The 27,907-nt window shown below is 35.7% G+C and overlaps 1 protein-coding gene across 1 annotated transcript in view; it reads right to left on the reverse strand.

Annotated features, from left to right (window-relative positions):
* Nucleotides 1–27,907, reverse strand: part of pug (pug C-1-tetrahydrofolate synthase, cytoplasmic) — a 329,380-nt gene that overhangs the window by 229,054 nt on the left and 72,419 nt on the right. The window contains exons 6-8 of the mRNA XM_090376599.1: nucleotides 26,917–27,017; nucleotides 17,134–17,270; nucleotides 5,376–5,487 (exon numbers count right to left, since the gene is read on the reverse strand). Of these exons, the coding sequence (XP_090232725.1) occupies nucleotides 5,376–5,487; nucleotides 17,134–17,270; nucleotides 26,917–27,017 (350 nt within the window). The remainder of the gene's footprint in view (nucleotides 1–5,375; nucleotides 5,488–17,133; nucleotides 17,271–26,916; nucleotides 27,018–27,907) is intronic.

Raw genomic sequence — 27,907 nt, forward strand, 5'->3', positions numbered from 1 at the left:
CACAAATGAAACTTATCTCCCTTTTCAATCTCCATTTAATATCAAAATGTAAAAAAACTTAATTATAAAACAAAATATACTAATGGCATACTAATGCTAAGCAGAGTTGGACGGTGATCCTTTTGACCCCTTTCAAAGCTCAACTCAGTTCCTCTGTTTTGAAAGGTTGTTTGTTTGTTATTTGGTTTTTAGGAACATCAGCAACTAAGGCCATATTGCTCCGGGGATATGCGGTGGTCATTTCCTGACCTTTCCGCATCCTCCGTATTTGGTGGTCACGGACTCGAACCCCGGTCTAATCAAGAAGCATGTTTTGAAAGGGATTTCAGACCAACAATTGCAACATAAAGTTTTAATTAACTTTAAAATATAACCAGCAATTGCAATGTTACATTTTAACTAAGAAATAAGTATACATTACCATTACATTACAGAAAAAGCTTTGTTTTTGTTTAACAAGTAGCTACCACTTCCTTACACATTATTAATGTAACCCAGGACACACTCTGCATTAAGTCTTTAGCAATTTTTGCCATTATAAATGTGATTGCATAGCTTTGAAAAGGATGTTGCATGCTCTTTTTTACAAATCCAAAATTTATAACTGAACATGTCACAACAGGTAGCTCATTCTCATTTTCCCTCTCAGAGAAAATGTTTACTTTTTGTGAGTTTCCAGTGTAAAATTACCATTATTACCATTTCAGTGATGCACAGCATTTTTTTTTATTGCATGTCTAATTGTAGTGAGAGAGGTAAAAAAACTGAATGTGAAAAACTGTACAGTTGGAATAAGTCTTATTGTTTATAAAAATCTAATTGTCTTAAAATCTAAAAATCTAATTAAAAAGCAAGGGAGATAACCCCTGTTTAAGAATCTGCCGGTTAATATTTCTAAGCCCAGAGGAGATTTCGTCAATTTATAGGCATTGAGAAACTGATTAAAGATAATAGATCTTTTGTAGGTGAACGGATGATAGCTGTTATAATGCAGAAGCATACTGGTGTTTATAGGTTTACAATAGATGTTAAATTGGATTTTATTCGAGTCCTGAGAGCGTGAAATTAAGAAAATTTAATGACTTATCTGTATTAGTATCTGAGTAGTATCTGTATTCTCCTTTTCCAATGTAAATTTGAGTCTAGAATGAATATTATTAAATGAATTTAAAATGTCTTGGACAGTGCTACTATCAGTAATAACTAGAACAACATCATCTAAATACCTCCCATAGTATGTGATATGAGGTAGAAAAGGAGTCAAATGTATATGCTCAATTGTTGAGAGATAGACCTCTGATATTAAGCCACTCAGGCTCAATCCCATTGGCAAACCAAAAATTTGTTTGTATACTTTGTCTCGAAAGGTGATATAGTTGGCTTCAACTAAGAGTTTAATTAAGTGAAATTTTCCTTAATAGGAAGCCTCATATAATTAATCAGTATAGAGTTATTATTTAACATATCTAATGTGTATTCAACATTTACATTCATATATAATGAGGTAACATCTAGTGAGAATAAATTATCATTATCGCCAAGTCTACAGTCCTTAAGGTTATTAAACAATGTATCGTAGTTCTTAATCCTAAATTGTATCGCCTGTCTAAAGGGTTTTATAATGCTATACATGTGTGGCCAAGGATGAAAATGCCAAGTTTCTGTAGAAAACAATGGGCTGCATAGGAAACCCAGTCTTATGTAATTTTACCTGACTGAAAAGTGCAGGAATATTGTATGTTCTGGCCTTCAATTCCTTTAACTGAGCCATTGTAATGTGGTCATTTTTTCGATACATGGTTAATGTTTTATTGTATTCATTGACCAAATTGGTAAATAGTGCTGGGTCTACTTCAAGATAAGTGGAGAGATCTGACACAACTGAATCTGACTTATTAATATAATCAGGTTTATGGAGTATTACAACTGTATCTCCTTTATCCGCTCTCTGAATAATAATGTCTTTATTTTCCTGAATTTCACGTAAAGCTGAACATGTATATTCAATTTAGGAAGTCTTGGTTTCTTTTATGTTATTCACTACTTGTTAACTTGTTGAATAAAAAATCTTTTTGTGGAACATTATGAAGTCCAAATTCAATATCAATTACACACTGTTTTTTAGGTAGTTTCCGAGGTGGTAAATTATAATTTAATCCTTTGGATAAAAGTGAAATCTGGTCCTGAGATAGCATATACAAGGAAAGATTTGTAACCTGTTGATATGTCAGTTCGTTGAATGTTGGGCGAGGGGGTGTTCACGAACTAGCTGAAGTATTCTGTGGTAGCACGTTGTACGTATGCCGGGGGGTCATCACCCAACTCATATGCACTTGCTCACAACAATGTGTTTGAACTTGTATGAATGTATCTTGACACTCCCGATAATGCATTTAATTTGTTAACATGTCCGTTTTTTTATTTTTTTGTTAAATTCTTTTAATTAATTTTTTTACTTAATTTTTAATTGCGTTAAATTGATTTTTGTTTTCATTTTTGGAAAGTGTCATAGGGAAAGGTCTATGTATCATACTGAGGTAAACTTCTCTTTTTCTTTTACAAACATTTATTGAATATAGTTACTCCTTCAGTAAATAAAAAAATTTAAATTTATCAAATACTCATATCAGCCATTAAAATTTTGAAAAAAAAAAAAAAATGATTGTTGGTTTACCATTTTCTGATAGAAAGGTGGGAAGAGTAATACTAGAGAAGCACTACATAACTGGATAAAAAAAAAAAAAATGGATTTTGTCAAACTTTCTGGATTTCACATACGGGGTCTTGTAGTGTACTCATTATCACCAATTATCACGGATATTTTTGTGGAATACTTTTAGGGGGCAGCCATCCGGCAGGTCACCTTAAGGCCTTCCACATAGGTTTGTTTCATGGATGACATTTTCATAATTTGGAAACATGGACACAAAGAGATATATATATATATAATTATTCTTTTGTATTATGATGGTTCAGTTCGCATTTTATTTTTAATATTCTATTATAGTAGTTTTATTTAATTTCTTTCTAGCTTTTTCTGTTGTCCCAGTAGCTGTATTAGCAATGCATGGGTACAAACAGAGTACATATTATTATTTTTTTGTATTATCATTCTATTGTGGTTTAATTCGTCTTTGTTCATCATTAATGTCATTGTTTTTAGCCATGATGGCTAATTAAACATTGTCCGTGCCGGTGTTTTTTAACCTATAGATATTATAGTTAATACATTACTGGTCTTTAAGCTAGCCTATTCTCGGTTATCTTAATTATATATATATATATATATATATATATATATATATATATATATATATATTCAGAGAACATAAAACAGCATTCATCAGACTATTAAGTTTAAGTTTGAGATTGAGGCCAATAATAGCTTCCTTTCTTGGATGTACCAGCGAATACACACAAAATTAAAACAATTATTATTAAAATGCTATTGAACAGATGTTTGAAAATTTGCAATAACAACAAAAAAAAAAAATGCAGAGGAAATTATTAAATAATGGGTGCACAAGATTTTAATCAACAATACCACAAAAATATTTTAACAAAATAAACAATAGCACAACATGCAATAAGGATTACAAAAGAGTAGTTGTAATACTGTACATAAAAGGTATCAGCAAAAAAAAACAAAATGAATTTGTAAAATGTATGGACTTGAAGTGCCCTTTAATCTGATCAATAAGATGGGTGGCTTGTTAAAACCAAAACCTGAATGCAACAGAAGGCATATAATATACAAAAATATGTGTAAATATGGCAAAGTATACATAGGCAAGATTGGAAGAAAATTTCAAACACACATAGACGAACACAACAAACATGTAGCTGAAGAAAACACTAAAGAATCAGATTTTTTTTTTGATTTGGTAGTTGGCGCATCGGCTTCTGTGGCCATATTGCACCTTCCAAGGTTTTTGCAGTACTTTGATCCAAGCCCGAGGCGGGAATCGAACCCGCGACCTTTGGGTTGCCGGGCAGGTACTTTACCCACTCGGCTAGCCCGGTCGGCTCTAAAGAATCAGAATTGGCAAAAAATATGGAATATATTTAGGCATATAGTGACAGGGACTTTGTGGTAATGGGGGGGGGGGAAAGAAACTTTGTAAAAATAAAAATAAAAGAAGCCTTTTATATTAAGAAATTTAAACAAGTGGAGAAATACAGAGGAACCTGTGGAATGAGCTTTTTGAAAATAAAATTAGGTAAAAACTAATGGAGCATGACGGGGTGGGGTGGGCTGGAAAACAAAAAGCTGTGAGAACACCAATCACTGGATTGGAGCTGCCTCAGTTGATATGAGGTCACCAGTTAGAGAAAGGCCAATTTGTAATCCTTGTTCAACTCATTATGCATGTGAACAAAAAAGGGTTTGTAACATAATGCTCTTTTATTAAAATTATTAATCATAGTGTGCAAAGTGTATGAGTAAGAAAGGATGATGTCATGACAGCTTTAAGTATACACCAATCTTGAATATTCTCTTAAAGATTTCTATACCTTCGTGCTACCAAAACTGGATATTTGGGTACTGCTTGGAGAAATTCAAAATAAAAATTCAAGTTTTATAAGTAAAAATGATTTTACAAGCAACTTTTACTGATGTTTTTTAAGTTAACTTTTTTCATTATTATTTTTATTATTTTTTATAAAAATCAAAATAAATAAGTTCTATATAATGGGTTGTACCCTCTTAACATGTTAGGTAGTTTCAGTGCAAGCAGCCATAATTGATGTAAATATCTCCTCCTCTAAAGGTAAGTTTTCTAGAGGTTTTTTCAAGTCTTGATCCTTTATTCCAGTAATATATTCAATATATGTCTGAGCTCTTTTCTTTCCAAATTCTTATTGCCAAATTAGTCAAGATGAAGGTATCTAAGAGAAAGGTTTTCCTTTTCTTTTCCTTTCATAATATAATGTAACCTGCCTAGATCTTCAGTAATTTGTAATTAACAATTTTAATTTAATTACCTTCTTAATTTTTAATTCTTTGCTATTATAATAATATCTTATGTGAAAGTACCTTTACTGCTACATTTACTGCTTATACTATTACTACTATACTAAACTTTGCCAATATTTTAAGTGTAGATTGATGTGGTAACATTTGAATAAATACATCTTAAAGTACATTCACATAGTATAACAGTCTACTTAGTTCTCATTTAACCTATATATATGGGATTTGGCTATCCAGGGCATGGGATCAGCCACTGGCAGTTTGCTAATTGTCATGATAAAGTGGCCACATAGTGTATACAAGACAAAAGCTAAGAAAAATTGTGAATGAAAAAATTAAAACGAAAAAACAAGATATGATTATTTCTAAAAGAAGCAAACAACATAACATAATTCTTTACCTGGAATGTAGTTTATCCCACAGTCTATGACTACTGCTCCTGGCTTTATCCAGCTGCCTTTTACCATCTCAGCTTTGCCAACTGCTACAACTAGGATATCTGCCTCTTTAGTCTTATTTGCATAAGATGAAAGAAATATATGAAGGTGGAATTTTATACTAAATCTTTACATTATTTATTTGAATTCAAAATGATCTTTATATTTTGTACTTAAAAAAAAGGCAAAAAATTCTAAAACACCAAGACATTTTATTTTAATAAATAATTTCATATAATAAAGGAAGCTTTGAAATCATCTCAAAAGTGCATCAATAAATAAAATAAAGCAAATAAATAAAAGAAAGTTTGAAGTCATCTCAAAAAAATGCAAAAATCAATTCAAAAGAACTGGACATCTGCAATGCACTTTAGTTCCATAAATTGCAGCACCTGCAAGGAGTAGAGGCATATGATGCAAGAACACAAGCTTATGCAGCATCAGCCAAAAAAAAAAAAAAAAAAACACTTCCACTTCACCCCTCCATTCGTTCAAAATACCTGTCCAGCTGAGCCTTAAATTTATTTAGGCTATCAACTTCCACAACAAGGGATGGAAGTCTGTTCGACCAACCAACTACCTGCTGGCTAAAGGCAAATTTCCGCACATCTATCCTACATCTGTCTTTCCTCAATTTCAATTTATGCCCTCTCAGGTGATTATTCTGAGCAAGAGGAAGAATCCCATCAGCATTGAGCATGCTCAAACCATTCAAGGCCTTATACACCTCTATCAGATCACCTCGCCGGTGCCTAGTCTCCAAACACTGTAATTTGCAAAACTTAAGCCTTCTTCATAAGAGCAACCCTTTGTTCCATTCACTAATCTTGTTGCCCTTCTCTGTACTCGTTCCAGCAGCTCTACATCCTTCTTGAAATGGGGCCACAGGACCTGTATACAGTACTCAAGGTGTGGCCTGACCATTGCCTTATACAAGGGAATAATCACCTCCTTATCTCTGCTAGAAAAATTCCTGTATATCATTGACAAGACAACGAGTGACTCTTGCAGCCCGTCTACACTGCTCAGAGAACTTCATATCTGCCTGCACAATTTCCCTCAGGTCCTTTTCATTCTTTTATACTGTCAGTGTAGTACCACAGAGTTGATACGTTGCTCTGGGGTTGCTGTTTCCCATATGTAGAACTTTACATTTGTCAATGTTAAACTTCATTTGCCACCTCTCAGCCCATCTGATCAACCTTTCCAGATCCTGTTGCAGCAGTATAGCATCAGTAGTGTCATTAACAACCCTGCGAACCTGGACATTAAGCTTGATATACCATCATCAGTATTATTTATAAATACAGAAAACAATAATGGACCCAACACTGAACCCTGAGGGACTCCACTAATAACATTAGTCCACGATGAGCAGTGTCCATTGATTACCACTCTCTGTCTTCTCCCCCTCAACCGCCCCTTTATCCATAGCAGCAATTTGCCTCCATGTCACACTGCTCCAATTTGTGCAGCAGTCTTCCATATGCAACAGTATCAAAAGCCTTTCTAAGATCCAAGTGTATAATGTCAAAGTTATTCCCTGCATCCAGTTCTTTTGTGACTGCATCATGGTATCCAATCAAATTGGTCAGTCAAGACTTTCCCTGAACAAAAGCATGCTGTGTCCGAGCTATAACTGAAGTCTTGTCTAGATGATCCTGCAGTGCTTCTTTAACCAGTGCCTCCATTAATTTTCCTGGAACAGAAGTTAAACTCATAGATCTATAATTACTTGTGTCAGCCTTTGATCCTCCTTTGTGAATTGGGGTCACATTTGCACATCTCCAGTCTATGGGTACCACCCCTGAGTCCAAGGAAGCTCTCATAATTATGGCTAAGGGTTTGCTTACTTTCTTTGCTGCCTCCTTTAATATAACTGGATAGATTCCATCCACCAAAGGTGCTTTTCTTGTGTTTAACTTCAACAATTTCTCCTCCACTTTACTCTCAGTTCTTACAAGCTTATCTAGCTTACTGCCAGAGTTGAATACACCTCTGGCATTCCCCTCGGTGAATAACTCCTCATATGTGAATTTCGGTGCAAAATATTCATTTAATTTGTCAGCTACCTGAGCAGGATCATCAACAGTTGAACCATCGATATCAAGTGGACCAATCTGATTCATTCCCTTCCTTCTAGAGTTTACATAAGTAAAGAACTCTTTGCTGTTTTTCTTTGCATCCTTTGCCAAAGATTTCTCGTAATCTGCCTTCGTCTGCCTAAACTCCTTTGTAACTTGGTTACAGATCAACTTACATCTATCATGCATGGGATACATATAAATTAACATCACATGTTAATTTATATGTATCCCATGCATTTTTCTTCTCTGCCATATGTCTCATTAGTTCATGTGACATGCATTTAGGCCTTGAACGATATTTCTTAGTTGGTATGTAAAGCCTAGTAGCTTTCAAGATAAGTTCTTTGTATGCTTTCCATTTTGAATTTATTGTTGGTAACATCTTCAGTTTGTCCCACTGTATAGAATTTAAATACTGTCTCAGACCATCGTAGTCGCCTTTACGAAAGCAAAAACCCTTCCCTTTACCCCTGATGGTAGTTACCTCTTTGTTTTTTTTTTTGTTTTTTTTGTTAGTTGTTGGCGAATTGGCTTCTGTGGCCATAATGCACCTCCCAAAGATTTTGCATTTTACTTTGATCCAAGCCCAAGGCGGGATTTGAACCCATGACCTTTGGGCTGCCAGGGAGGCACTTTACCCACCTGGCTAACCCGGTCGGCTTACCTCTTTGTGTAAATCCCACTTCAGCACACTGTTATCACTGCCACCTAGTGGTTCCTTTATCTGCAGATTCTTAATGCATGAAGAATCACTACTGATAATCAGATCAAGAGTATTAGTCCCTCTAGTTGCCTCCTGAACATGTCGATGTAGAAAACAATCATCCAATAAATCCACAAAAGCCTTGCTAGTGTGTGAGTGACTAAACCACAAATTCCAGTCAATATCTGGGAAATTAAATCTCTCATTATAAAACAGTCTGATTTACTGGCCCACTCTATTTCTCTGTTCAGTTATTTATTATACTAATCAGAGTCGTTAGGCCTATAACACACTCCTACTCTCAAATTTGCTTTCTCAGTGCTTATGTCACACCAAGCTGACTCGACACTGCACTGTCCAGCGATGTCGACTGGCTTCACTTCCTTGGATTTTATGTGTTTCTTAACTAATAGCATAATCCCTCCTCCCTTCCTATCCTGTCTATGCTTTCTGTACACATTGTACTCCCCAATTTCCAGTTCTGCATTCCTTATATCTGTGTGATACCATGTCTCTGATATCCCAACAATATCTGCCGTTGATGTTTTGAGCAATACCTCAAATTCATCAAATTTATTTACCAAACTCCTTGCATTGGTGTACACGCAAGTATACATGCACCTGTTCCTATTCTTAGCTACCCTAACACAACCCATGTGTTTACTTGTACCGCAATGACTCCCAGCAGTCTCTGAAATATCCTGCATCTTGTTTTCCATGCTTCTGCTCATCTCAATAGAAGCAGTGCAAAAATCACTTTCACCTCTGCCAGTGGCTACTGTTAATCTATTAGTCTTTGTATCCCCCAAGCTAGCAGTTTTCCAACCCACCTAGGGTACCATTTGTTCAGGCCCTAAATATTGACATATACACCCAAATATACACAATTTGGTTGTATATTTCATTCAAACCAAAATAGCATGGTGCCTTAGAGCTCCAAGTGATCTAAATGCACTATTGCACACACACACACATACCGGACTGACCTATCAGTTGAGGTAGTGTTTCTATCACTAAATATAACTTCTAATCTGTAGATCATGGATCAGGCTGCTATTACTACATTCAAAGCTTACTACTTATGCTGCCAACAGAGCTAGTAGGGTGGGTAAAGTGGCTGCCTGGTAACCCAAAGGTCGTGGGTTTGAATCCCACCTCGGGCTTGGATCAGAGTAAATTCAAAAACTTTGGGAGGTGCATTATGGCCAGAGAAGCCGATGCAGCAACAACAACAACAACAAAAAAAAAAAAAAAAAACTACTTATGCTATTTAGTCAGTTAATATCACTGATGGACAAGATAAACTGTGAGGGGCTCATGGATGGCATATAACATAATGAAGGACATCATTAGTAATACTGAGTCTGTCCTGGAGTACAAAAAGAAAATTTATTAAGAAGTCAGTTATAACTGTATGAACAATGTCTGGCAGAAGCTCTGGCCATATGTCACAAATGACTTCATACAAAAATTAGTATCAGTAAATGTTGCAAGAAAGCAAGCTTATAACAGCATCAGCCAAAAAAAAAAAAAAACATTCCCGCATCAACTGTCCAGCCCCTCTAATAGTATTTTGTCTAGTTTCTCCTTAAATTTATTCAAATTACCCAGTTCCACAGCACCAGAAGGAATTTTGTTCTGACAATAAAATACCTGCTGACTAAAAACAAATTTCTGCATCTATCCTGTAACTATCCTTCCTCAGTTTAAATTTATGCCCCTCACATGTGTTGTCTGAGCAAGAGTAAGGATGCAATCAATGTTAGCTTACTCAATTCAATCAAAGACCTAAAGATCTCAATCTCAACCTCACAAGTGCCTAGTTTCCAGATGCTGCAATTTGTGCAGAAATGTGTAGCCTTTATTGGTAAATATATATTTTTTGTTCCCCTCACTAATCTCATTGCCCTTCTCTGTACCTGTTCCAACAGATCAACATCCCTCCACACTGTAGGTAGCACTTAAGATATGGCCTAACCAATGCCCTATACAATATAATAATCACCTCCTTATCCACACTGGCAAAGTTTCTGTATATTATTAACAAAACACATTAGCTATCCTAGATGCCTGTCTGCACAGCTCAGAAAAATTCATATCTGACTGCACAACTATTCTCTTAGTCTTTTTCATTCTCCACTACTCTCAGTGCTGTACACAAATAATTCTAGATTTGATAATAGAGAGCTATTAAGTGCTCGATAATTCCTATATTCTATTATATTATGAAATCAAAAGATTTTACCTTTATTTTTGATATAGGATGCTTCTTTTCCAACCAACTCTCCTAGTCCAGTGTGCTAACAGTTCTTTGTGAAGCCGATATAAATTTTATAAAAAATGTGAAACATCTTTCCCAATGGAATACTACTGTTCTGACAGTGGGGAAGATGTTTCACTTTTTTATAAAATTTACATCGCCTTCACAAAGAATTGTTAGCACATTGGACTAGGAGAGTTGGTTGAAAAAGAAGCATCCTATATCAAAAATAAAGGTAATCCCTGTTGATTTCATAAACAAATAATTCTAGAATAACATACAGTACGTATGCTATACTGGGATTACTGCTACCCATATGCAGTACCTTACATTTGTCAATATTGAATTTCAGTTACTGCTTCTCAGCCCATCTGCCTAATTTTTCTAGATCTTGTTGCAGTACTGTATCCTGATTCCTGCCATTAACCACTCAACTTCATCGGATTTGAGGAAGAGTGTGCCAGCAGTGAAAATAGCATTAGTCGAGGCATATGATGCAAGAAAGCAAGGCAAGCTTATACAGCATCAGCCAAAAAAAAAAAAAAAAAAACCCTTCCCATTTCGCCCATCTGGTCACTCCAAATGTTTATCTAGTTCAGCCTTAAATTTATTTAAGCTATCAACTTCCACAACAACAGGTGGAAGTCTGTTCCAGCAATGAACTATTTGCTGGCAAATGCAGTACTTTGCATTTGCCAATGTTACACTTGTCACCTCTCAGCACATCTGGCTAACTTTTCTAGATCCCGTTGCAATAGCATACTGTCTTTAGTGTCATTAACAACCTTGCCAACCTTTGTATCATCTGCAAACTTGGACATTAAGCTTGATATATCTTCATCGATATCATTGATAAATATGCAAAACAACAAAGGGCTCAACACCAAATCTTGGAGGACTCCACTAATAACATTAGTCCACATAGAGCAGTGTCCATTTATTACCACAGTCTGCTGTCTCACACTCAACCATCTCTTTATCCATTGCAGCAACTTGCCCTTAATGCTATACTACTCAAATCTGCAGAGCCGTCTTCCATGTGCAACAGTATCAAAAGCTTTCCTGAAATCCAAGTATATGATATCAAAATTATTTTTTGATATTCCTTTGTGATATCCTATATTTTTGATATTCCTATATTTTTTGCATTCCTTTGTGATCACATCATAGTATACAATCAAACTGGTTAGACAAGACTTCCCCTTAAGGGCACCTCTGTAGCCAGGTGGGCAGGAGCAGCAGTGCACCGCACACGCTTTTAGACTGGGGTTCGAGCCCGTGACCACCAAATACAGAGGATGCGGAAAGGTCAGGGAATGACCACCACATATCCCCAGATCAATATGGCCTTAGTTGCTAATGCTCCTAAAAAACCAAATAGCAACAACAACTTCCCCGTAACAAACCCATGCTGTGTCTGAACTATTACCTCAGTCTTGTCTATGTGATCCTGTATCACCTCTTTAACCATTGACTCCATTATTTTCCCCAGAACAGAAGTTAAACTAACAGGTCTATAATTATTTGTGTCACTCTTTGAACCCCCATTATGAATTTGGGATACATTTACACATCTCCAGTCCATGGGGACCTCACCTAACTCTAAGGATGCTCTCATAATTATGGCTAAGGGTTTGCTAACTTTCCCCACTGCCTCCTTCAATATAACTGGATAGATTTCATCCGCCCCAGGTGCCTTTTTTATGTTTAACTTCAACAATTTCTCCTCTACTTTGCTCTTCGTTATTACAAAATCACTTAACTCCCTGTTAGAGTTTGATAAACTTCTGGCATTCACCTTCTTGAATAATTCTTCATGTGTGAATGTAGATACAAAATACTCATTTAGTTTATCAGCTACTTGATCAGGATAATCAATGGTCGAACCAATTACGTTAAGTTGACCAGTTTCTTCATCTCCCTTCCTTATAGAGTTTACATAAATAAAGAACTCTTTGCTGTTTTTCTTTGCAGTCTTTGCTAAAGATTTCTTGTAACCTGGCTTTGCCTGCCTAACCTCCTTTGTGACTTGATTACAGACTAACTTATATCTCGCATAGGCTTCTGTGTTGCCTGATAATTTATATGCACCCTGTGCATTTTGTTTTCTGCCAAAAGCCTCATTAATTCATCTGACATCCATTTAGGCCTGAACCTTGTTGGTAGCTTCCAAGATTAAGTCCCTGAAGGCTTACAATTTAGATTTCACTGTTGGTAACATGATCATTTGATCCCACTGCATAGAATTTAAAAACTGTCTGAGACCTCTGTAGTCACCTTTATGAAAGAAAAAAACCCTTACCTTTACCCTTGATGGTAGTTACATCTTTAAGTAAATCCCACATCAGTACACTGTGATCATTGACACCTAGTGGTTCCTTTATCTGCAAATTCTTAATGCATGAATAATCACTGCTGATAATTAGATCTAGAGTATTACTCCGACTGGTTGCCCCTTGAACACGTTGCTTTAGAAAACAATCCTCTAATAAATCTACAAAAGTCTTCTAGCGTGCCAATTCACAAGTTCCAGTCAATATCTGGAAAGTTGAAATCCCCCATTACAAGATATTCTGATTTACTGGCCAACTCTATTTTTCTGTACAATTGTTTGCTGTACTCATCAGAGTCATTAGGCCTAAAACACACACTTACTCTCATTTTACCATTCCCAGTGTTTATGTCACACCAAACTGACACACATTGCACTTTTCCACCCATGTCAACAGGATGCACTTCCTTAGATTTTATGTGTTTCTTAACTAACATCATAACTCCTCCTCCCTTCCTACCCTGTCTATCCTTTCCCAACAATATCTGCCTTTGATGCCTTGACCAGCACTTCAAATTCATCAAATTTATTTAATTACGCTACTGTACTGAGGTTTTGGAAAATGAGGACATTGTGCGTATGGATTGGCTTGCCCGTTCCACCAATCTAAATCCCATTGAACACATATGGGATGCTCTGGGGAGACGCCTAGCGGCACATCCACACCCACCAGAAAATGTTCACTAGCTGAAGATAGTGCTGACAGAGGAATGGATGATATTACTACAAGAACTTATCAACAACATTGTTCTAAGTATGGACAGGCAGTGCAAAGCCTGCATCGACATTAGGGATGGCCACATCTCCTACTGAGGACCACCACTTTCCTTTGTTCCATCTTTGGCAGTGATGCATATGATGATCATGGCAGCCAGTGCTATTTTGCCATTTTTGAATAAATTCCTCTGTACCATTTTGTTTCCATTGTTGTGTCGGTGTTGTTTCCTTCATCATTTCTGTACCTCACAAGGTTCCTTTGGTATGCTTTTCCCATATTCAGGCCACTCCTATGAGAAGCTACAGGTGAAAACCTGACTGGTCCTTAAATTAAATAAAAATTCCGAAAGTAAATAACAAAGACAAAAAAATTTTAAAAATCAGAAAAGAAAAAAACTAAAACAAAAACTCCAAAATAATATAAAAAATACTGTTCAGACGAATCATAGAAATTCCCATACAGGATCGATTACGTATTCTTGTATGACTGCCATTTTTGTTTGTTGGTCAACAGCAGAACGATGAAACCACAACCAAGTTCGGACATAAAAATTTGGATTCCATAATTCTAATGGTGGACCATGTTGTTTAATAAACAAGAAACTTGCCGTTGTTGGATCTCTTTATCTAACACATTGTACTTTAGTAAGAAATGTTCAAGTTTCATTGCAAAATTTATATTTTTGTTTTTAAATTAATTTTTAAAGAAATCTATTAATTTTAAAGATTACTATTAATATATATTTTTAGTAGCAATGGGTAAAATAGATATTATTTCTCCCCCCCCCCTTTGATTATGCCATTGTTTCATAATATTAGGTGTATAAATTTAATGATTTTCTATTATGACATTTAGAAAAAAGTACCGGAAGGTTGTTCCGGTGTGTTCCGGCCCAAATACACCACTAGTAGTAAAAACATGGTTTGATGGAAAACAAGCACCATTGGAAAATTTGGTATCCTGTTCCACTGACAGTGCTACCTCTATGGTTGCAAGACAAAGGTTTTATAGCCCACCTAAAGGAAGTATGTTCTGAAGTTCTTGCAATACGCTGCATTGTGCACTGACATCATCTGGTTACAAAAAATATTAATCTAGTTCTTTATCAATCTCTCAATATAGTTATTAAAACCACCGATAAAATAGTCACATAACAAATATGATCGCCTTTTTAGAAAATTTTGTGTTGATAATGAAGAACAGAATGTGAGGCTTCTTTTACATACAGAAGTCAGATAGCTTTCTAAAGGAAACTGTCTAACAAGATTTGTAAACCTTTTTGATACGATAACTAGTTTTTCAGAAAGAAAAAGGGAGACAGATTTAGCAAAGGAGATCAGCAAACACAAAAACAACATATACTATATGGCTTGGATTTTTCGAAAAATTAATTAAGTATCGCTTCAACTTCAAGGGAAATTAATTATGGTGATAGACTGCAAATGCATATTAAAAGCCTTCACTGAAAAACTGGAAATATTTGAAAGAAATTTAATGAGAAAACAATTTCATGATATGCACGAGTTGTAATCAATGACTCTCTCACTGAGAATGATCTTAAGAATTATTCAGATCATTTGTGTTCTTTAAAAGATGAAATGAAAAATAGATTTTCAGATTTATTTTCTTTTGAAGTGAAGCCACGGATGTTAGATCCAATTTGATGTGATTTTGGTTCTGCTAGTGAAGAAATTCAAGAACTCATTGAATTAAAATGTAATTAAGAATGCAAATATAAATTCGAAAAAGGTGGAATGGCTGAGTTGTGAGGATCAAAAACAACTAAACTTCTTTATCCAACAATGTGGTCTGAAATGGCCAAAGTAATTCTTTGTTTTCCAACACCTTATAAGGTTGAAAGTGGTTTTAGTACAGTAAATAAAATATTAACAAAAGAAAGAAACAGAATTCATATATGTTCAAGAGCAGACATTAGAATTAAACTTACTAACATCATACCAAACATTGAACTTTTAGCTAAGAAGAATCAGGATCATGGATACCAATGAATAAAAAGAGTAAGTATAAAATATTTTCTTGTTTAAAATTTCATGCGGGGCGATTAGGAAAAAAAAAACTGTCTAAAAAAGTCCTTTGGGGGGGGGGATAATTAAAAAAAGGTTGCTGCTTTATACAATGGGATAATCACCTCCTTGTCCCTACTAGCAAAATTCCTGTACATCACAGATAAAATCCCATGAGCTCTCCTAGAAGACTGCACTGTAGTCTGCACTGCTCCAAGAACTTCACATCTGACTGTAAAATAACCTCTTGATTTCTTTCATTCTCTATCACCTTGAGTGTCATAATAATTGGTATGTTAGTCTGGAATTACTGCTGCCCATAAATGAGTATTTTGCAATTATCAATGTTAAACCCCAGCTTCCACTTCTTATCCCACCTGCCTATTTTATAGATCTTTGCAGTAATACATCTTGATTCTTGTCATTAACCATCCTGCCAACTTTTGTCTTATCCGGAAGTATTATCTGGAAACTTAAAAAAGCTTCATATGCCTTCATCAATATCAGTTAATAAATTTGAAAAAGTGAGAAAACAGAGAATCTTGAAAGATATTCACGAGTATCCTAACCTACTTACAATTTAGGAAATTCAGTACTCAGATAGACATGAACATTCTGTGAAGTGTGATGTGCACTATTGAAAGTATACCTCTGTATCCATGAATATTTTTCTTATTAGAGAATTGCATTAATCATTAGGATTTGAAGTTGACTTGGCCTTTTAACATTGTCATTGAAAATCTGTGGTCTACACAGCATCATTGATACAGTAATCTTTGGCAGATTATCATGTTTCTGAAGAAAATGTAAGGGTTTTCCCTTTGCATTGATTGTCATGCCACATTTAGTTAAAATTTGGGTGCATACTTCAATCTGGATCATCTTCCTGAATTGCATCTAATATGAGTAGTATATGATTCCACTTTATGTTCTTTAAGATTCTAAGACCTTAACTGACTCATACCCTGTTCTTAAGAACTGCACATTATTCTTTATTATTAGAAGATAAATTTACTCTTTAACAGTATAACTGAAACTGTATGGTTCACACAAGAGAAGAATTGCATCCAACAATCAAATGTCTTTAAAACATGGTAAGTTCTGCACTTCAGCTCACAGTAACCACTACTTATATTTGTTTGTGTGTGTGTGTGGTACTCTTTTGCCACTTTCATAACCATTTCTTCTTTGCGTATGACTGGTTGAACCCACTTTAAAAGTCAGATGTCAGTACAGTACACTTGCAGATCATAATTCTCTGAATTACTCAGTGTCAGTGAACATGATATAACTCCAATTGCCTTGTATTTTTCTTTCAATAAGCGAAGGTATCCACTTCATCTACATTTAAGATTACACATGCATACTGTTTTTTTAGAAATTATTGAATGGCTGTAAGTCATAAAATTTGAAGAATAAAAAATAATCTTATACTCAAAAAGTGACAGTATATTTTATGTTGTTTTATATAAAGAGAATTCAAAGTTTATACTAATTTATATAAATCACCTTTGAATGTGTTGGTCTTAGTAAAGTTGCTTTACAGTACTTAAAAATAAAGAAATGTATATATGTGAGATTCAATATGCACACATACCACTGATGGCAAATCCTTTGTATGGGAATGACAAATTGTAACAGTTGCATGATGCCATGTTAACAGTTGTGCCATTGGCATACCCACAATTTTACTGCGGCCCAATACAACTGCACGGCTCCCTTGAATTTTTATTCCTACACATAAAGTAAAAGAGAAATTTCCAATTTGCTTAAAAACAAAATTCAGCATAAGTGACTTTCGTTTAATTAGTTAAATAATATAAAGTTAATGTTTGCTAAATAGATATAAAGGCAATATCACTAGAAAATTACTACAAATAGTGCAGTAGAACTTTTTAAAAAATTATATTTCACCAAGTGATAGTGGTGTAAAGAAATGTAACAGAAAAGCAGTGAAAATATTGAACCAGTAAAGGCAAAATAAAAATAAATTTTACATATACAAAAAAAAAAGCCTGATGTAGCTGAGTGGTCAAGAGTGCGAGTGCGGTAGCACACGCTCTTTGAGTGGACCGGGGTTGATTCAAGCCTGTGACTGCTAAAGATGATTAACAATTTGTATTGACTGATTTATTGTAAACTCTACTGACTGGTGGTCATGCTGGAGTATAAACAAGAACAAAATCATTTAAAAAAATCAAGCTACAGTGTGATTAATATACAAAAAGAATGCTTTCACTTTTTAAAAATACACTTATGGCAGTTTGACTTGCATGCACTTACAGCATGTTGCTGATTCAATTTCACTTCAGTTTTTCATGCAGAGAAATACACATTAGTTAGTGTGGTTCCCAAAATGTGCCAGTACTTAAACTTCTATATACAGTGTACGTTTGGTGGTTTTTTTTTTTTTTTTTTGCATTTTTGATTTATCTCACTCACTCATTAAAAATAATATGAAAGGTTGGTCCAGTGATAGTGTTGTTGAAATATGAAAAAAAAAAAAAAAAAAAAAAAAATCATTACACTAAGAGCAAAGAGAAAAATTACTAAGTTAATCCAGTGAGAGTGGACTGTTGAAGAATTATAATGGTATTAATATTAGTAGTGATAAATGATACAAGGAAGCAAGTGTACAATAAGCACCACTGCAATACTTTATAAATCATTAGTAGTTTATACACTGAGTGATCACTGAATTATGACCACCTACCTAATATTTCGTAGGTCCTCTTTTAGCCCTCAGTACAGCAGCTATCCGACATGGCATTGATCCAACAAGAGGTCGGAAGCATTCGGGAGGTATGGCCAACCAAACTGTGTGCAATGCGGTCAGCAATGCAGGTATGGAGGTGATTGGTGTGTCCAGATGCCTGATGTGCCTTTCCATAGTGTCCCACAAATGCTCTACGAGATTGATTTCAGTGGAGTTCGGAGGCCAATTGATATGCTGGAAGTCAGAACTGTGTTCCTCAAACCATTCCTGCACAACAAGTGCCCGATGGCTTGCTGGATTGTCATCTTGGAAGATACCATCGCCATTTGGCAAAAAGTGTAACATAGCAGGGTGCACACAGTCAACAAGTTGACGATAGCAGAGATCACTGATACGTTGTTTCACATTCACCAGGGGTCCAAGTTCCTGCCAGTGAAACATGCCCCATACCATACAACCGCCTCCGCTGGCCTGCACTTTTGATACCATGCATGATGGATCAAGAGCCTCGTGTTGTTGATGCCAAATCCGTACACGACCATCTACTGTGTGGAGTAAATAACATGACTCATCCGACCAGCACGCATGGTCATGCTAGATATTGTTCCAGGTTGGCCCATGTTGTATTGGGTAGTTAACTCTTCAACAGTGCTGCGCCTATTCATCTGTATGAGTTGTCAGGCCTGGCACTCACCTCTAACATTAACATTTCATTGATCTTTGCAGTTTTTCTGTCGGGTCGTTGTTTGACCATTTTGATGCCAGTCCTGATACACTTTAACTACGGCAGCTCTCGAACACCCCACCAGTTCAGCCATTTGGGAAATCAAGGCACCAGCTCGTCGAACACCAACAATCTGTCCTTTATCATAAGTCCGATAAATCCTTCCTTTTCACGCTCGGAATTTTACTACCTTTTAATTTTAATAATGGGGTCGCATTCAGTTTTCATAGGGGTGGTCATAATTCAGTGATCACTCAGTGTGTGTTGTAGTTATATTAGTAGTAATTATATGTTGTAGTTATATTAGTAGTAATTATATGTTGTAGTTATATTAGTAGTAATTATATGTTGTAGTTATATTAGTAGTAATTATATGTTGTAGTAATGTTAATTATATTGGTAGTATTTATATGTCAGTAGTTATATCTATAAAAAGATATATGATTTTTTTATAGAAATCATATGTACAAAATTTTTTTATAGATATTCTCTATTCTTTTAAACTGCACCAAGGCATTACTTTTTAGACCACCCTTGTATTACAGTGAGTGAAGTCAGCAGTTTTTAGTTTTGAAAAGTACTAGTTTGCCTTGCCTTGGAAAAGGATAGCAGATTTTTAGCCAGCTACTATTCATAATACTTCATGTTAAGTAAAGTTTTTTTTTTTTTTTTGCTAAACATTTTACAATCAATCAATCATTTTAAGAGATTTAAAAACTAAATCTCATTCTCACTTTCATATAACCTGTTAATTTTATTGGGCAGTCAGTGTCCAGAAGGAGATTAGGCAGGCAAAGGCAGATTATGAGAAATCTATGGCAAAGAAAAACAACAAAGACTTCTTTACCTATGTAAACTCTAGAAGAAAAGGGATGAATCAGACTGGTCCACTGGATATTGATGGTTCAACTGTTGATGATCCTGCTCAGGTGGCTAACAAACTAAATGAGTATTTTGCATCTACATTCACCCATGAAGAGTTATCCAGGGAGGGAAATGCCAGAGGTGAGTTAAACTCTGGCAGTGACCTAGAGGATTTTGTAATAACTGAGAGGAAAGTGGAGGAGAAATTGTTGAAGATAAACATAATAAAAAAAGGCACCCAGGGTGGATGGGATCTATCCAGTTATATTAAAGAAGGCAGCAAAGGAAGTAAGCAAACCCTTAGCCATAATTATGAGAGCTTCTTTGGACTCAGGGGAGGTACCCATGGACTGGAGATGTGCAAATGTGACCCCAATTCTCAAAGGAGGATCAAAGGGTGACACAAGTAATTATAGACCTGTTATTTTAACTTCTGTTCCAGGAAAATTAATGGAGGCACTGGTTAAAGAAGCACTGGAAGATCATCTAGAAAAGACTTCAGTTATAGCTCGGACACAGCATGGTTTTAAGGGAAATTCTTGCCTGACCAATTTGATCGGATATTATGATGTGGTCACAAAGGAACTGGATGCAGGGAATAACTTTGATATCATATATTTGGATCTTAGAAAGGCTTTTGATACCGTTGCACATGGAAGACTGCTGAACAAATTGGAGCAGTGTGGCACGGAAGCAAATTGCTGCTATGGATAAAGGGATGGTTGAGTGGGAGAAGACGGAGAGTGGTAATAAATGAACACAGCTCATCTTGGACTAATGTTATTAGTGGAGTCGCTCAGGGATCAGTGTTGGGTCCATTGTTGTTTTCTGTATTTATAAATGATATTGATGATGGTATATCAAGCTTAATGTCCAAGTTTGCAGACAATACGAAGGTTGGCAAGGTTGTTAAGGACATTAATGACAGTACGCTGGTGCAACAGGATCTTGAAAAGTTGAGCGGATGGGCTGAGAGATGGCAAATGAAGTTTAACATTGACAAATGTAAAGTACTACATATGGGAAGCAGTAACCCCAGAATGACGTATGAACTCTGTGGTACTACACTGACAGTGGTAGAGAATGAAAAGGACCTGGGGGTAATTGTGCAGGCAGATATGAAGTTCTCTGAGCAGTGCAGATGGGCTGCTAGAGTAGCTCATGGTGTCTTATCAATGATATACAGGAATTTTTCTAGCAGGGATAAGGAGGTGATTATTCCCTTGTATAAGGCAATGATCAGACAACACCTTGAGTACTGTATACAGGTCTGGAGGCCTCATTTTAAGAAGGATGTAAAGTTGTTTGGACGAGTACAGAGAAGGGCAACAAGATTAGAGAATGGAACAAAGGGTTGCTCTTACGAAGAAAGGCTTAAATTTTTCAAATTACAGTGTCTGGAGACCAGGCACCTGCGAGGTGATCTGATTGAGGTGTATAAAGCCTTGAATGGTTTTAGCATGCTCAATGCTGATGGGATTCTTCCTCTTGCTCAGAATAATCACCTGAGAGGGCATAAATTCAAACTGAGGAAAGATAGATGTGCAGAAGTTTGCCTTTAGCCAGCAGGTAGTTGGTTGGTGGAACAGACTTCCATCCCTTGTTGTGGAAGTTGATAGCCTAGGGGTGATATGGGAGTGGTTGTTTTTTTTTTTTTTTTGGATGATGCTGCATAAGCTTGCTTTCTTGCATCGTATGCCTTTACTAATGCTAATGCTTCTTTCAACCCAATTAAGCATATTTTGAGAATTGTAACTCTAGACAATTCTAAATCTTGGGTATTCCTTGATTATTTTTAAAATATTGATAATGTATAAGAAAGCTTCACCCTCACTAGTTACATTATCCGTCCCTCTTTCATTTAAAAACAAGCATCATAAAAATGAATCATCTCTCTCTCTCATTAAATCCCATGGAACGCCCAATAAACTCTCATAGAACAGGTTCATATCAGTTGGGTGTAAGATAATTCATTGTATGACAGTTCTGTGTACAAAACAATTTTGTGTATGACATTTCACTCTATGTGACAATTTTGTGAAAGACAATTAGTGGCTTCCAATTTCATGAGTACGACAATTCAGTAAATTCACTTATGACAAGGTATGACCAAAATCTAAACTTTTAACATGCCATGTTGTAAATGGTTAACTTAGTGATCACGGTATGGTTCATATTTTCGATAGGGTGCACTACCCACCTTCATTTTCCGGTGCATCAGCATGAAAACACCCAATTAATGTGATCCCTCATATAAACCTAGGGCTCTGAGGAACCTAGTTTGAAAACATCTGCTCTAAGGCAACTATTCAAGTGTTTCAAGGCATCTTTTTAAGGAAGAGGGAATCTAACATAACAACCTATTACTACAAGAATGGTGCTTTGGTTTATTGTAACAAAGTCCAGGAACTAATCAAAGAACTAATCTGGAGCATGTCCCTGAGCAGTGGAGGCTTTCATTGATTCATCCAAGGTCAGTTTAAAAGCAGTTTTACTCCATAATGGAAATAAGCATCCATCTATACCATTGGCCTATGCAGTTCACATGAAGAAAACGTACGAGACCTACAGGATCTTTTGCAAAAAATATGCTAACAAGTACAAATGGAATATCTGTGCCGACGTAAAAGTGGTAGCTTTGATGACTGCATTGCAAGTTGCATACATTAAATACTGCTACTTTTTATGCGAGTGGGACAGCTGAGTGAAGGACTGCCACTACAGGGTAAAAAGATGGCCAGACCATTCAGAAACAATCAGGCCAGAAAATGTAGCACACCCTCATTTGGTGGATAATTAAAACATCCATTTACCTGTATTGCACATCAAGCTAGGTTTGATAAAAAATATTTGTGAAAGCAATGGACAAAAGAGAAGAAGGATTTTCCTCTCTGAGGCAAAAGTTTCCTTGAATCAGTGAGGCCAAGATAAAAGAGGGAAATTTCGTGGGTCCTCAAATCAAACTGCTATTCTAAGATGAGAAATTTACTAATATATTAAATGCTACAGAAATAAGAGCCTGGAAGGCATTCCAAAACATCTGCAGGAACGTTTTAGACAATGAGAAATCATAAAATTACTGTGAAATTGTGGATGAGCTAATTTTATCGTACAGGGAGTTGGGATTCAACATGTCCTTAAAGTTCCATTCCCGTTTAGACTATTTTCCTGAAAATTTGGGAGCTGTGTCCAATGAATACAGTGATAGGTTTCACCAAGATTTTTCTCAAAAAGAAAAAAGATACTAGGGAAAATGGTGTCCAAATAGGTTGGCAGACTACTGTTAGCATCTTGTATGGGAGACACCAACAGACAATTATAAAAGGCAAAGAATGGCAAAATTAGTGTTTTGTGATCAGATAAACATTTTTTTAAATAGATTAAGATAAGGTTAATAGACAGACCTATTGCTCAATATTTGGTACTGTATGTAACATTTTCTTAAAATATATGAAATCTTTTTTTTACTATAAACTTAGTTTTGATTTTAATCTCTTCTCCCTTAAAATTGGTGGTTGTTACAGCAATATGGTTGCCATATTTGAATCAGCAATGTCAAATCTACAAGAATCACCCTGAATTTTTTTTTGCCGACCAGTGTAATTTGTCCAAACCTTCCTTAATTTCTTCAAACTACCTATTTCCACAACACTAGGTGAAGTTTATTCCAATAATTGATTACTCTTACATCCAAAAGTTTTTTTGTTTTCTACACACACCAAGACTTGCAACAATTGGTAAAGCAGTAATTAATCAGTCCAAACTATATTTTGAACAGGCTAAGAGTAGAAAACTTGCTTCTTGTCCAAATGGTAGCTGAGCATTCTCTTGCCAAAGCTATTAGTCACAACTTTTGCCCATTTCTACTCCCAACTCTGTTAAAACCCGATGGTTCTAATTACACCTCAGCTAAAGATAAAGTTGACCTGCCAGCAGCCTACTTTTATTCTTACTCTTGTATTGTCTTGGTAAACCACCTCCTATCATTCCCAGTTCATTCTCTTTCTTTTATTTTTTTAACCCCTTTCACAGTACCACTCAATATTGTTTTGTCTGGTTGCATTCTATAAAAGAGCTGTTTCATCATCACCTGTCCATTATTCCACGGGTTCCAAGGGTGAGGGTTGGCATCAGGAAGGGCATCCAGCCGTAAAAAAAGAGTAGTAAACTTACTTCTTGCCCTAATGGTACCATTCTGGTCTCTTGCCAAAGCAGGCCGCAACATTTGCCCATCTCTGCTCCCACTTCTATCAAAACCCGATGGTTCTGTTGTCACTTCAGCCAAGGATAAAACTGACCTGCTAGCATCCTATTTTTCTTCCAACTCATGTATTAATGATCTTGGTAAAACAAGATCCACCATTCCCAACACACTCCATTCAATGCCTCCTGTGGTCTTCCGTCAAAAGGAAGTTGGACGAAACTTTATGCTCAGTAAGCTCCAGGTCCTGATAGTGTTTCTCCACTTGTTCTCAAAACGTGTGCTCCTGAACTTACTCCTGTTCTTTGCCGCCTTTTTTCTCTTTTTTATTCCAAAGGTGTTTTTCCTTCTGCTTGGAAATTTGCTCATATCCAGCCAGTTTCTAAAAAGGGTGACAAATCCCTCACATCCAATTATTGTCTCATTGCAATTACTTGTACTCTTTCTAAAGTAATGAAAAAATCAATTAACTGCCAACTCTTAAACTACCTAGAAACCTTCCATCTGATCAACGATCGCCAGTATGGATTCTGTCAGTTTCAATCCACTGGTGATATTCTGGCTTATGTTACCCATTTATGGACAAATTCAATGGAAAAGTTTGGTGAAATACAAGCAGTTGCTCTTGACATCTCAAAGGCTTTTGATTATGTTTGGCATAAAGGTCATCTAAACAAGCTTCCATCTTATGGTTTTTCAACTGTTTTTTTTAATTGGTTATCCAGTTTTCTCTATGATCACTCACTGAGGGTGATAGTAGATGGCTCTGTCTTCTAACTTCTCCACTAATGTTGCATTCAATTTTATTGGGGGAACTGAACCCAGTTCCCCCAAGGTTCAGTTCTTTCCCCCCACTCTTTTCCTCTTGTATATTAATCACCTTCTTCCATTGACTGGAAATCCTATCCATGGTTTTGCTGATGATAGCACATTGCATTCCATTTTCCAGTTTGAGAAACCTTGCCCTGCACAATCAGCTTCAACTTCTCGAATATCTGCTACCAACTGCTTAAATGCTGATCTCCAGGTAATTCTGCAGTGGGACAAACACAACTTAGTTGACTTCAATCCTTCTGTAACTCAGTCCTGTCTTATATCTTGCAAAAATGATTCTTCTGCTTCTATGCTTAGCTTTAGTGACACTGATTTCTAGGAAAGATGATATATCTCTTTTGGAGATTACCCTGGCTGCTAATCTCTCTTGGCACAAGCACATTACAAATATTGCTTCCTCTGCATCTAAAAAACTTGGTTTTCTCTCTCACACTTGGCATTACTTTTCTTCGAAATAGCTGTTCACTCTGTAGAAATTGCAAATCCGCCCCTACCTTGGAATATTGTTCTCACATCTGGGGGGGGGGAAGGATTTCCCCCAAAACCTCTCTCATGCTTCTAGATTCCATTTGGAAGAGGGCTGTTTGGTTAATTAATGACTGATCTCTAACAGAGTCTCTGCACTCGCTGTCACATAGACATATTGTTTCTGCTGCATGTCTCTTCTACAGATACTTCCATGAGCACTGCTTTTCTGAATCAGCTTCTATAATTCCCACTCTCTCTTTTGAAACAGTCCGAACACGTGCCACCACCAGCCAACATCCATTTACTGCCAACTTCAAATTCAGAGAACCAACTTTTCATCTTCCTTGTTTATCCATTCAACTGCCATTTTCTGGAACAACCTTCCTTCATACGTATTTCCTGAAAATTAGTCTTCAGATATTCAACTCTAATGTCAACAAATATCTCTCATCTTCTCAACCTCCAACCCAAGCATGGTACTAAGTACTATAGGTTCTAATACTTCTCGTGTTTGGGGTTTTCATAAAAAAAAAAAAAAAAAAAAAAAATTTCATACAATTAGTTCCTTTTTTCCAAAATACATGCGGTGTTAGAATATTCCCAAAAAGGGCCATCATGTGCAATAATCTTGAATACATAAAAATATTGATACAAATATTTTTGTTTTATGTAGTAAAGTTTTGTTTTATGCAGTAAAGTGTGCCTACTTTCATTTTAAGTTTACCTGCACATTTCTCTATCCGTTAACATACCAGTAAAGTATCCAAAAATAGTTTAAGAAAGTAGCAGGCAGGAGAATACAGAATCAGGATCACAGAGAAACCAAGATTTGTCTTTGTTTAGGACTCTATTTTTTTATCTGTTAATGGTTGGAAGTCTTAGAATGGACAGAAACATATGCTCACCATATAAACTGCTTAGTTGCTAAATGTAAATAGTAAGTTTTGTTCTTAATTCTGAAGTGAAAGCTCATTCAAGCAGTTAGCATTTTATTTCATGCAGAACAGTATTATTCTTCTTAGTAATTTATACCTGCAAATAATCATGTGTCTTTCAATGTATATATGTTATTAATTTAAACACTAGTTTAATGATACCATTCCTCAAGTAGAACTCTACCTATGGACTTGGTAATTTTTTTTTATTCACTACTTCCACAAGTAGATTTTTTATTATTATCTAAGTGTTTTGCAACGTAAAATATTTTATATGAACAGAAAACAAAATTTATCCTCATAACTTTATCTTTTCGTGTTTTTGATGATTTGTGCCTATTGGGTGTGAAAGGTTTAGGATTTGAATTCTCTTACTGATAAAATGAAATATTTATAGCATTTTTCACCAGGCATCGAGTTAACAGAGCTCAAACAGAAGATATAGTTTCCACCAGAAGATCTCTCATTTCATGCAATAAAACAGATAAAGCAACTTTTGCACTCTGAAAACATAAAACATGTATCACACCTGAATTGCTAATTTCAAACAATTTCACAATCATTCATTGTTTGCTAATCTCCAAAACACTGTTTCATTCAAAGGTACCTCTGTACCTGTACATAATACTATTATTTACCCGATTTCTTTATTAATTCCAAACATCCTCTTGGAGTACAAGAAATAAAGAACCCTTCTAGCTCACCGTGTGCAAGTCTTCCAGCATTTTCATCATGGATTCTAAGAAATTGATAAAACCAAAATTCCAGTTTACTATTACTAAATGTAATGTCTAAAGTGACTTTTAAGTAACACTGATTTAAATGTGCAGTAAGATATAATTAATAGACTGAAAGAGTCAGTCTTTTAATTATATAGAGACTTTTTTTAATATAGAGTCAGTCTTAGCTAGCTCAGAAACAGAAATTTCTTAATTGTTTCATAAAATAAACAGGTGTAAATAAAAGATACTGCAATAAGTTTTAGTATTAGCCACAGAGGGTATGAAAGCCCTAGGCTTTTTCTGCACTAGCTAAAAAAATAAATAAATAATAAATAAAATAAAAATAAAGTAAATTAAATAATAATAATCAAAATATAAAATAAGCAATAATAAAAAACTGTGTTTTCCTCTCTATAGTTAGGAAGAAAACAAAAGACAATTTAATAACTTATTCCAGTAATTGACAACTCTCTAAAAGAAAGATTCCTACAATCCAGTCCAAGCCTTTTCTCAAATAATATGAATTTATGACCCCTCTAAAATCATTTACAACAGTAAAAATTTCACCTTCATTCATTTTACTATTTCCTCTCAGAGACTTATAGACCTCAGCCACATTCCCTCTAAGGTGTCTGGTTACCAACTCTAGCCCACATAACTGAAAATTACAAATTGCCTTTTAGAGTGAGTGGGATTATAACCTCCTTGCCGACCGGGCTAGCCGGGTGGGTAAAGTGCCTGCCTGGCAACCCAAAGGTCGCTGGTTCGATTCCCGCCTTGGGGACTGACCTTTACTGCAAAAACCTTGGGAGGTGCATTATGGTCACAGAAGCCTATGCGCCAACAACTACCAAAAAAAAAAAAAATAATAATAATAAAATAACCACCTTACCTCTACAAGCTAATG

Source organism: Mastigoproctus giganteus, chromosome 6 (genome assembly GCF_048544385.1).
Source record: "Mastigoproctus giganteus isolate SK-2022 chromosome 6, ASM4854438v1, whole genome shotgun sequence".
Classification (NCBI taxonomy): Eukaryota; Metazoa; Arthropoda; class Arachnida; order Uropygi; family Thelyphonidae; genus Mastigoproctus; species Mastigoproctus giganteus.